Source organism: Chelonoidis abingdonii, chromosome 1, assembly GCF_003597395.2.
Source record: "Chelonoidis abingdonii isolate Lonesome George chromosome 1, CheloAbing_2.0, whole genome shotgun sequence".
NCBI classification, from domain to species: Eukaryota; Metazoa; Chordata; order Testudines; family Testudinidae; genus Chelonoidis; species Chelonoidis abingdonii.
The window spans coordinates 162605014-162616532 of NC_133769.1; the positions used below are offsets into that span (position 1 = coordinate 162605014).

Sequence of the window (11519 nt, forward strand, 5' to 3'; positions counted from 1 at the left end):
GGGAATCTGTACTTCCCATTGGGATAAAGCTCCCTTTTCTAGCCTTGGAGAGTCTTGAGACTTTGAAGCAATGACATTTCTTGTTTGGAAAAGCTGTCCTTGGTTCAGGGCTGAATCCCGGCTGTCAGGCAGTTATAATTCTGGGAGGAAATTTCACATTTGGAAGGAGAAGGAAGAAATATTTACCTAGCTGCGTGAGCACTGAAATATTAGAATAATATGGATGGGGTGGGAAATGGGCAGAGTGCAGGAGAGGCAGTCACAAGAGAAGAGAAATGTCTCTCGTGCCTCTCCAGTTTCTCACATAGATATCACTTCCACACCTGGCATATATGTATATATAAAATAGTGTGTACATATTTTTATTTATATTTATGTATGAATAGCACTTAGATGCTATTGTGAAGCGTGCTCTCAAACACCTAAGATATACATAACACGGTTACTCACCTTTGTAACTGTTGTTCTTCGAGATGTGTTGCTTATATCCATTCCAGTAGGTGTACGCGCCGTGCGTGCACGCTCGTCGGAAGACTTTTACCCTAGCAACTCCAGCGGGCCGGCAGGTCGCCCTCTAGAGTGGCGCCGCCATGGCGTGTATATTACCACCCGCGCCCCCGCCCCTCAGTCCTTCTTCCTGCTACTCCGACAGTGGGGAAGGAGGCGGGTGTGGAATGGATATGAGCAACACTCTCGAAGAAACAACATTACAAAGTGAGTAACCATGTTTCTTCTTCGAGTGATGCTCATATCCATTCCAGTAGGTGATTCCCAAGCCTTACCTAGGCGGGGGTCGAGTGAGAGTCACAGTGCGCAACACGGCGAACCGAGGCCGCGTCATCCCTGGACTGCTGGACCATGGCTAGTAATGTAGCAAAGTGTGCACGGAGGACCAGGTCGCTGCTGCAGATTTCCTGGACGGTACTCGCAAGGAACGCTGCGGTGATGCCTTGGCCTAGTAGAGTGCACAGTACACTTCCGAAGGGAGACGGGCCAGGTCGTAACACGTCCGTATACAGGACGTCACCCACGAGGAGATCCTCTGCGAGGAGACTGGCAACCCCTTAACTCGCTCAGCTACGGCGACAAAGAGTTGGGTGGATTTACGGAATGGTTTGGTCCGCTCTATATAAAAGGCGAGCGCCCTACGTATGTCTAAGGAGTGTAACTGTTGCTCCTTACGAGACGAATGAGGTTTCGGAAAGAACACGGGTAGGAATATGTCCTGGTTGACATGAAAGGCCGAGACAACTTTGGGAAGAAATGTAGGATGCGGCCTCAGTTGCACTTTGTCCCAATGGAACACCGTATACGGGGGGTCCACCACGAGGGCGCGCAGCTCTGACACGCGCCTAACAGAAGTGATGGCCACCAGGAATGCTGTCTTCCAGGACAAGTAGAGGAGGGAACATGTAGCCAGCGGCTCAAAAGGGGGGGACATAAGACGGGACAACACCAGGTTGAGATCCCAAGAGGGGGCTGGGTGGCGGACCTGGGGGTAAAGACGCTCCAGCCCTTTAAGGAATCTAGTCACCATCGGGTGTGAGAAGACAGAGTGGCCGTCACTCCCCGGGTGAAAGGTGGAGATAGCCGCTAAGTGAACCTGGAGAGAGGATACCGCCAGGCCTTGCTGCTTGAGCGACCAAAGGTAGTCGAGGATGATAGGGATGGAAACATCGGTGGGGTGGAAGCGCCTCTCTGCGCACCAGCACGTGAAACGTTTCCATTTGGCTACGTATGTCGCCCTCGTAGACGGCTTCCTACTTCCCAGAAGTACCTGCCTCACTGGGGAAGAGCAACGTAACTCGGACCTAGTCAGCCACGCAGGAGCCACGTTGAGAGGTGCAACGACTGGAGGTCCGGGTGACAAAGCCGGCCGTGGTCTTGCGTGATCAGATCCACGTAAAGGGGCAGGGGTACAAGGTCCGCTACCGACAGGTCCAGCAGCAGAGAGTACCAATGCTGCCGGGGCCATGTCGGAGCGATCAGAATCAAGCGGGCCCTGTCCCTGCGCACTTTCAGAAGGACCTTGGGGATCAACGGGAACAGAGGGAACGCATAGAAGAGGTGCGTCACCCACGGAATCAAAAAGGCGTCTGCCACCGAGCCCGGCTCGCGACCTTGGAAAGAGCAAAACATCGGGCACTTCCTGTTCTTGCGGGATGCAAAGAGGTCCATATGGGGATGCCCCCACCTTCGGAAGAGCGCAAGGGTGACGTCCGGGCGAAGGGACCACTCGTGGGAGCAGAAGGACCGGCTGAGACGATCCGCCAGGGTATTCCGAGCCCCTGGGAGAAAGGAAGCGACTAGGTGAACCGAGTGGGCTATGCAAAAGTCCCACAACATCATGGCCTCCCAACAAAGAAGAGAAGATCTCGTTCTGCCCTGCTTGTTCACATAGTATACCGCCGTTGTGTTGTCGATAAAAACCGAAACACAGCGGCCCTGGATCTGCTGATGGAACGCGTGACAAGCAAGGCGGACCGCCCTCAATTCTCGGACGTTGATATGGAGGGCGAGTTCGGGAGGAGACCAGCGACCCTGGGTCCTCAGGGTACCTAGGTGAGCTGCCCATCCCAAGTCCGACGCGTCCGTCGTCGGGGACAGCGAGGGCTGCGGCGGATGGAACGGAAGCCCTGCACACATGACTGACTGATCCAGCCACCACTGGAGAGAGAGGAGGACGTCTTGGGGAATCGTTATAATCGTGTCTAATGGACGCCTGGCCGGACGGAGCTGCGGGATGAGCCAGGACTGTAGGGGCCGGAGGCGGAGTCGAGCGTGCGCCGTAACGAAAGTGCAGGCCGCCATCTGGCCCAAAAGTGTCAGGCAAGTGCGCATGGAGTTTAAAGGTTCTGCCTGCAGCCTGTGGATGATGGCTGTCAAAGCCTGGAACCGTGACAAGGGAAGAACGGCCCTGGCTATGGTGGAGTCTAGAACGGCGCCGATAAACTCTATGCTCTGAGTAGGGGATAGAGTGGACTTCTCTGTGTTGAGCATCAGGCCTAGACTCGAGAAAAGGCGGCTGACCATGCGGACGTGTGCGAGGACTCGGTCCTCTGAAGGTCCCCGGATAAGCCAGTCGTCGAGGTAGGGAAACACGTGCACACGACTGTGACGAAGAAAGACAATGACTACGGCCATGCATTTGGTGAACACTCTCGGGGCCGTCGAGAGGCCGAATGGGAGGACCGCGAATTGATAATGCCGGCCACTGACAACAAAGCGAAGGAACCTCCGATGGGGCGGGAAGATGGCTATATGGAAATATGCGTCCTGCATGTCGAGGGCGGCGTACCATTCTCTGGGATCCAGGGATGGAATAATGGTCCCCAAGGAAACCATGCGGAACTTCAACTTGAGTAGGTATTTGTTGAGCTCGCGTAGGTCGAGGATGGGTCTGAGACCTCCCTTGGCCTTGGGGATCAGAAAGTAACGGGAGTAGAACCCCCTGCCCATCTCGTTCTCTGGAACCTCCTCTACTGCCCTGAGGCTTTCGTACTCCTCTATGGCCCTAAATTCAGGGGTGCCACCAAGTGCACTGCCCTTCCGGAATCCATGGGGGCCGGTGCCCATGCAGTGGCCCTTCCGGAATTCATGGGGGTTCCCTCCAGCCCAGGGCTCTCTCTCAAGATGCTCTGAGAGAAGAGCACCACTAGTGCCTTTCCAGGAGGCTCCTGATCTGAACTCCGGTACTGAGCCTGGTACCGAACTTCAAGAGGAGACCCCATGGATCCGGGGAAAAATGGAGGGAGGGGTGGAGGCTCCCCAGTCGGTGCTGGCTTCCGCCTACTCCTCCCCGGATGAGGCTGTGGTGACAACTGGTGTGTCTCCTCCCCAGGATAATCACAAAGCTCCCCAGGTGGCCTCAAAGCGAGTGGCCTCAAATCTGGGCATCCAGGCATATGGGTGTGGGCCACTCAGTGAAGCCATCATGAACCCAGTTAAGGTGTTGTGATAAACCCCCACATCCCTTCCTCCCATGGCAACGTGTACGAAGCGCCATTATTTCATGCCAGAGGAGAGTTACGAGTTCTTACACTCACACCCCCCTCCGGGATCCCTGGTAATGTCAACTGCTAGTGAAAGAGATTGCCAAGTGCAGTCAGGAGCAATGCGTAAAGTGAAGATCCTCAAAAAACTAGACTTGTTTGGCAGAAAGGTGTATACTACGGGAGGGCTACAACTTCGCATAGCAAAGCAGCAGACAGTACTGGGATGCTATGACTTTAATATGTGCGATGCCATGCAAAAGTTTAAAGACTGGCTGCCTCAAGAAGCCAGACAGGAGTTCTCTTCACTGGTCAATGAAGGAAAAACAGTAGCAAGGGCCTCCTTACAGGCAGCCATGGACGCTCTGACTCTGCAGCCAGATCCATGGCCTTACCTGTAACCATGTATAGGAGCTCATGGTTGCAGTCATCTGGGTTTCCTCAGAAGGTTCAGCATCTCCCCTTTGAAGAATCTCGCTTTTTTCAGAGCAAACTTGATGCTAAACTCCTAAGGATTCCAGGGCAACCTTGACATCCCTGGGATTGTATACCTCAGCGGCTTCTAGGAAACATTACAGGCCCCAGCAGGCTGGCCAGTACTTTGCCCCATCAGCCCAGGAGGACCCACAGAGAAGAAAGAACAGGGGGGTTAGGCATAGGCCTCCTCTGCCAGCTTTCACCTCGGGTCCAATGCAAGTTGCCTCCAGGCACTCAGGGAACTCAAAGCACTCCTTTTGTCAGGATGCTCGAGATTGACATCCCAGTCCCTGTGATACTGGATCCAGTTACCCCTCTGTTTTTGGACTGTCTCTCCCATTTCTTCAGTGCCTGGGCCTGCATCACTTTGGACCGCTGGGTGTTGAACTCAAACATGGGATATACCCTCCAGTTTGTGTATACGTCACCTTCCCACCCTCCCTCCCTATCTCCCTTCAGGAACCGTTCTCACAAGCAACTATTAATACAAGAAGTCCAGTCTCTCCTTTGGGTGGAAGCCATAGAAAAGGTTCCACAAAACTTGAGAGGAAAGGGATTCTGCTCACATTATTTCCTGATTCTGAAAGCCAAGGATGGTCTCAGACCTATTCTAGACCTGTGCCGCATCTACCGCTACCTCAAGAACTTAAAGTTCTGCCTGGTCTCCCTGGCTTCCATCATTCTCTCTCTGAATCTAGGGGACTGGTATGGCATCCTTGATTTAAAAGATGAATGCTTTCACATATCAATTTTCCAAGGCCATAGACGGTTCCTCAGATTCATCATAAACCAGGTATGTTACCAGTTGGCTTTGCATCCATTCGGCCTGTCAACTGCTCCGTGAGTCTTCAGCAAATGCAAAGTACACATCTTCCCATATCTCAATGACTGGGTTGTTAAAGGCCAGTCCAGGATTCAGATGGAATCCAATAGCCTCATCATCCAGTCATACTTCCAGGCCCTAGACCTGCTAATAAACACACAAAAGTCCACTCTCTTCCTGGTTTAGAGGATGGAGTTCATCGGTGCAGTTCTCGATTCCATTCAGGCCAAAGCCGTGCTCCCAGGAGACCAGTTTTGGGAGCTCGTGACCTTGAGAAGATCCCTCAAGGCCCATTTGGTTATGACAACACAGAGCTGTCTGAGTCTCCTGGGCCACGTCATCACATATCATGCAACACACAAGGCTGCATCTCAGTTCTCTTTAAGTGTGGCTCTTTAAGTTTATTCACCTGCCCATCAGCATCTGGACTCAGTTCTCATCATACCTTCTTAAGTCCTCATCTCCCTGGAGCGGAGGCTGGATCACTGCATGATCTGTATGGGTGTACCCTTTTTGCGGCCCAACTTTCGATGTCTTTGCTCTCGAATGCATCATCATTGGGATGGGGAACCCATTTGGAGTCCCTCAGGATTCAGGGCCTCTGGTTGTCAGAAAAGATCTCTCTCCATATCAGCGTCAGAGAGCTCAGGGTGGTCCGCCTGCCCTGCCAGGCATTCCTACCTCACATTGTAAACAAGGTCATTTTGGTTCTCACAGACAACATGATAGCTATGTTCTACCTCAACAGGCAAGGTGGAGCATGCTCTTCCCCTCTGTGTTGGGAAGCAATTCATCTGTGGGAGTTCTGCATAGCACGTTCAATCCATCTCAAGGCTTCTCACCTCCTGGGAGCACAGAACCAGCTGGTGAATTGCCTCAGCAGGTCCTTCTCTGCTCACCGTGAACGGTCCTTTTGGCCGGACATTGCAAGGATCATTTTCCAACAGTGGGGAATTCCCCCATTAGACCTACCCGGATCAACAGGAAATGTCACCAGTTCTTCTCACTGCAAGAACACAGCCTGGGGTCTCTCATGGACAGTTTCCTGCTACCGTGGACAGATCACCTGTGTTACACCTTTCATCTTATCCCACTAGTGCATGAGGTTCTGATGAAGGTCATTCTCATAGCCCCAGCATGGCCAAGAAAACATTAGGTTGCCACCTTGTTAGGCCTCTTGGCAGAGGCCCCACTCCTGCTTCCTTTGTATCTGGATCTGCTCTCCCAAAACCACAGTCAGCTACTCTATTCAAACCTCAGCTCCCTCCATCTGATGGCTTGGAAGTTCTATGACTGAATCCAGAGGAGCAGGCATGCTTGGAGCAGGTCTGTGAGGTCCTACTGGGCAGTAGGAAACCCTCCACCAGGACCACTTACTTTGCAATTCTCCATCTGGTCTTCCCAACACAGAGTTCTGCCCTTGTGTTCCTCTTTGCAGCTTATTTTGGTGTACCTATTACATCTGAAACAACAAAATGTGGCTATTTCTTCGTTAAGGTCCACCTCACAGTGATTTCGGCCTTCCATCCCCCAGGCAACAAGAAGTCTGTCTTCTTGCATGAGATGGTTATTCTTTTCCTTGAAGGCCTAAAGAGGTTGTACCCCAGGTTAGGGATCCCATTTCTTCCTGCAACCTAAACCTTGTCTTATCAAAGCTTACAGGTCCCCCATTTGAGCCACTGGCAACGTGCTCATTAGTTCACCTCTCCTGGAAAGTAGTCTTTTTAGTGGCCATCACCGCGGCCAGATGGATTTCAGAGATTCGTGTCCTCATGTCAGAGCCCCAATATATGATTTTCTTTAAGAATAAGGTGCAGATGCATCCGCACCCGGCTTTCCTTCCAAAGTGGTTTTGCAATTTCACTGCAGTCAAGCAATCTTCCTACTGTGTTCTTCACAAAACCGCATTCAAATAGGGAGGAGCAACCTCTACACTTTATATGTTAGACTGCCCCTGACATTCTATATACAAAGGACCAAACCATTCCGTAGATCTGCTCAGCTATTCATAGTAGTAGAGATTCTCAACTCACTGTGCCATCACCCAGCAGGCCAGAGACAATGCCAGCTTTGCCCAAGCAGTATTGCAGTCAGCATGTTAATGAACTCTGAATCCACCTCTTATGCAACTGCTTGGGAGTCACCTACATTGGAATGGACATGTGCAAGCACTTGCAGAAGAAAAAGCGCTTACTAACCTTTCTGTAACTGTTGTTCTTCGAGATGTGTTGCACATGTCCATTCCAAGACATGCCCCCATTCCTCTTTAGTCAGAGTCAGCTGTTAAAGAAAGAATTGAGGGGGCACAGGGTCAACATATTGGTATTATATGCATGCGGCACCAGGGGGCACCAGAGCCGACCCAATGGACACCACTAGGGGGAAAAATTCTAGCAACTGTGCTTGGAGCATGCACACACCTACACTGGAATGGACATGGGCAACACATCTCAAAGAACAAGAGTTACAGAAAGGTTACTAACCATTTTTTCATGGTTCTGCTTGTTTTGATGCAAATAATTCTCAGTAGGAAAAGGTGACAGAAGAATTGTTTGGTAAGGAAATAAATTTGCATCTGAAAAAATATTGATTTATTTGTGAGATTCCTAGAAGAGAAGACCCCACACAAAGATTTTGAAGCAAGTGACGGGGTAAATACCGTATCACAATATATATATGAGGATATAATCATGCAAACAGTAGCAAATATGGAGGGAGGCCAGGAGAATACATTTTCCTGGTTGCAAACTACTGACCATCTGAAGCCAGGGAACAGGAGTTCAGAAGGATATGAAATGGGGAATTTCCTGGTTGACAAAAATAAACTATTGAACGTGTGGAGTACGCATTGTACTGGATTGACTTCTGCTCCCATTGAAATCAATAGGCAAAACACTTATTTGCTTCAGTGGGAGCAAGACTCGTTCTGAGGAGGTATGGGTCAGATGATCTGATTAATCTAGTTACAGGCACAGTTAGATAATCCCATCTATGCAGCAAACTCACCATACTAAAGCCCCATTACACCTGACAGTTGTGTTACAGATGTGCTGGAAACCCACGTTTAGGAATCGTGTTTACCGTGTTTTGCATTGAATCAGTCACACTACCTGCTATTACCTTTTTAAAACCTCAGTAAAAACCGATAGTGGAGAAGAGGTCCTTAGTTTTGTATATTTGTACCATCCAGACTAATGCACTTGCATTGAGGAGGTAGTAAAATGGGGAAGTGCAAATGGAGGGATATCAACAGGCCTCTGCTTCATTTGCTCAGAAAGCTCAATCGCACAATGTATGTGACCATCGCACCCTGCAGTTCTCTTTCGACCAATCTCATCAAAGACCTCAGGGATCAAAACCCTAGTTGTTTACCATACTAGATGGGAAGGAAGCTCTCCCTTCAGCTGCGTTTATCTATGCAGTTTATTGAAAACCTGCGACCCTGATGACTGGCAAGGGTTGCTAAACCTTTTGCTTAAATCCTAGATGAAAGAATTTGTTATTCGGAGAGGCAGAGATGAGAACAAGTGGTGTAAATTTGTACCACATTGGCGTACACAGGGGGAGAGAGGAAGTGCTTTTGCCTATAATTTTACAAGCTGTGGGACAGATTCACCACTGGTTTAAGGAAATGCAATGCCTGAAGACAATGGAGTTGCACCCACTTACGCTAGCCACTAATTTGGCCCCATGCAGTCCCTGTCTATTAAACTGCAAAGTAGCTGGAGAGGAATAAAGGCTCATAATAAAAGTATAAGCCCTTCCCCGTCCAGTCAGAATTAAATTATCTTTTCTGACACAGAGTTTGAGCCATATACTGTAATCTCACAGTACAAAAAAACAATTAAATGTTGCCAATGACATGTTCTTGTCTCTGCACGTTGATATGAGACTAGCCCATATTACAGTTTAAAGTAGCCAGCACATATACTTTAAGAGAAAGCGGAAATGTCTCTTCAAAAAAGTGAAGCATCTCCAGGGGCTAGGAAATTGGAGTGACCAATGGGCAAATAAAAAAAAGTGCCATTACAATCTTTTTAAATGAAATGTTAGAATCCTCCTCAGTGGCAATAAGTTCTTGGGATGATGAATTAAAACACTTGAATGCCCCGAATATGATTTAAGAATAAAGTTAAGGAGTTACAGGTTTCGGTGTGGCATTTGGGGATTTAGATGAATGCTAAAATGTGGAGTGAATATCATGAAAACATTGCGTGACAGTACAGTGAATAAGGCTGGGAATTGTCTCCCAAAGTAAGGAGTGGAACATCGTGTGGGACAATTGGAGCTAAACTGGACAAATCTATCAATATACTGGACTAAATGATGCCGTCAGTTGCACCCTTCTGGTCACTGGGTTGCCTGGATCAAACTGAGGGCAGGCTTAGACCCGCTGTAGAGAACGATCTTAGATTGGCCAGGGGTGGAGAATACACTGGGATAGAGGGCCACATCCCTAATTCCCACGATTGTTGATGTTCAATTGAAATGGCAGTCAAACCGTTTAATTCTCGTGTCTGTCATGCGGGAGATGTAGCCATTGTATGAGCTTTTGCTTTGTGTAGCTGGCTCATGAATTTTTGTGTGTTCAAATAGCCCTTGTAGTTATTCTTGCAAATTGTTCAGCTGCCACATTTGACCAGAACAAGGAGCAACACATTTAAACCTCTCTTACGAAATAATAATCCTTCGCCCTTCTCTAGCACCTTCCATCTGAGAATCTCAAAGCACTTTACAAACATTAATGTATTAAGGGTCACAGCTCCCATGTGAGGTGTGGGTCAGTATCATTATCCTCAGGTGGAGAAACCGAGGCCCGGAGAGATGAAGTGATTTGACCAAGGCCAGCCAGGAGGTGAGTGCTAGAAAACAAGAATGAAACACATTTTCTAATTCCCAGCCCTGTGCTCCGAGAGCAACTGTAGCTGAGTGGTTAGAACATGTGTCTGGGAGCAAGGGAGGGTTGGGTTCTCTTCCAGCGACTTGCTGTGTGACCTTGGACAAGTCATTAAGGTCCAGATTTTAAAAGGTATTTAGGCATTGCTGTGCTCAGTGATGCAATGCTAAACAGATTTAAGAGCCTGCATCTCATTTCAAAAGGGAGTTAGGCACATTTAGGAGCCAAAATCCCATTGACAGTTGATGGAATTTAGATGCCTACATTCCTAACTCACTTCTGAAAATGAGATATAGTCTTCTGAGTCAGTTAGAATTTGGAATGCTGAGCACAGCAGTGTGTAAATACCTTTAAAAATCTGGGCTGAATCTCTTTCACCCTCTGTTTAATTGGGGATAATGATCGTCCCGTTTGTAAAGCATTTTGAGATCTATGGATGAAAAGTATTGTTTATGTCCCAAGTTTTGTGTTATTATTAACAAAACCATTCTTCCTCCCCCAGATCATGTCTCCAGAGATTCCAGAAAGACCTGGAACTAGCCTATTCCAGAGAGCCTCACTGAACTGAGCTTAATTTGTTAAAAAAAAAAAAATTTGTCTGTTTATTTGTTTATGTTTCTCTCTCTCTCTGGTACTGGGCAGGTGAGAAGCCCCACCAATGCAGCATCTGTTGGCGCTCCTTCTCCTTAAAGGATTACCTAATCAAACACATGGTGACGCACACCGGTGTGAGGGCCTACCAGTGCAGCATCTGCAACAAGCGCTTCACCCAGAAGAGCTCCCTCAACGTGCACATGCGCCTCCACCGTGGGGAGAAGTCCTACGAGTGCTACATCTGCAAGAAGAAGTTCTCCCACAAGACCCTTCTGGAGAGGCATGTGGCTCTGCATAGTGCCACCAACGGCACGACCGGCGCAGCAGGCACCGGCACCAGGCCTGTCCCTGCCGGGGTGGTGGCCTGCACGGAGGGGACCACATATGTCTGCTCTGTCTGTCCAGCTAAGTTTGACCAAATGGAGCATTTCAACGACCACATGAGGATGCATGTGTCAGACGGATAAGTAGAATCTCTGTCTCTTTGTTATGAACAAAAAAAAATAGAAACAACAACAAAAAAGCTATGGCACTAGAATTTAAGAAATGTTTTTGTTTCCTTTTTACCTTTTTCTTTCTTCCTTTTTTTCTTTATTTTTAGTTTTGTTGTTTTTGTACTACATGAAGAACTGTTTTTTGCCTGCTGGTACATTACATTTCCGGAGGCTGGGTGAATAATAGTTTTCCCGACCTCCTTTGGATGGTGGCCTTAAGGCCTGGTAGTGCTTCAGGAGCT

The 11519-nt window shown here is 48.8% G+C and overlaps 1 protein-coding gene across 17 annotated transcripts in view; it reads left to right on the forward strand.

The window, feature by feature from the left end:
• The window catches only part of ZBTB20 (zinc finger and BTB domain containing 20), a 644993-nt gene extending 633683 nt beyond the window's left edge, over positions 1 to 11310 (forward strand). For all 17 annotated transcript variants that reach the window (XM_075072201.1, XM_075072197.1, XM_075072200.1 and 14 more), the window contains one exon: positions 10832 to 11310. In XM_075072201.1, coding sequence (XP_074928302.1) covers positions 10832 to 11250 — 419 coding nt within the window. In that variant the 3' untranslated portion in view covers positions 11251 to 11310. The remainder of the gene's footprint in view (positions 1 to 10831) is intronic.
• The last annotated feature ends 209 nt before the right edge of the window (positions 11311 to 11519 follow it).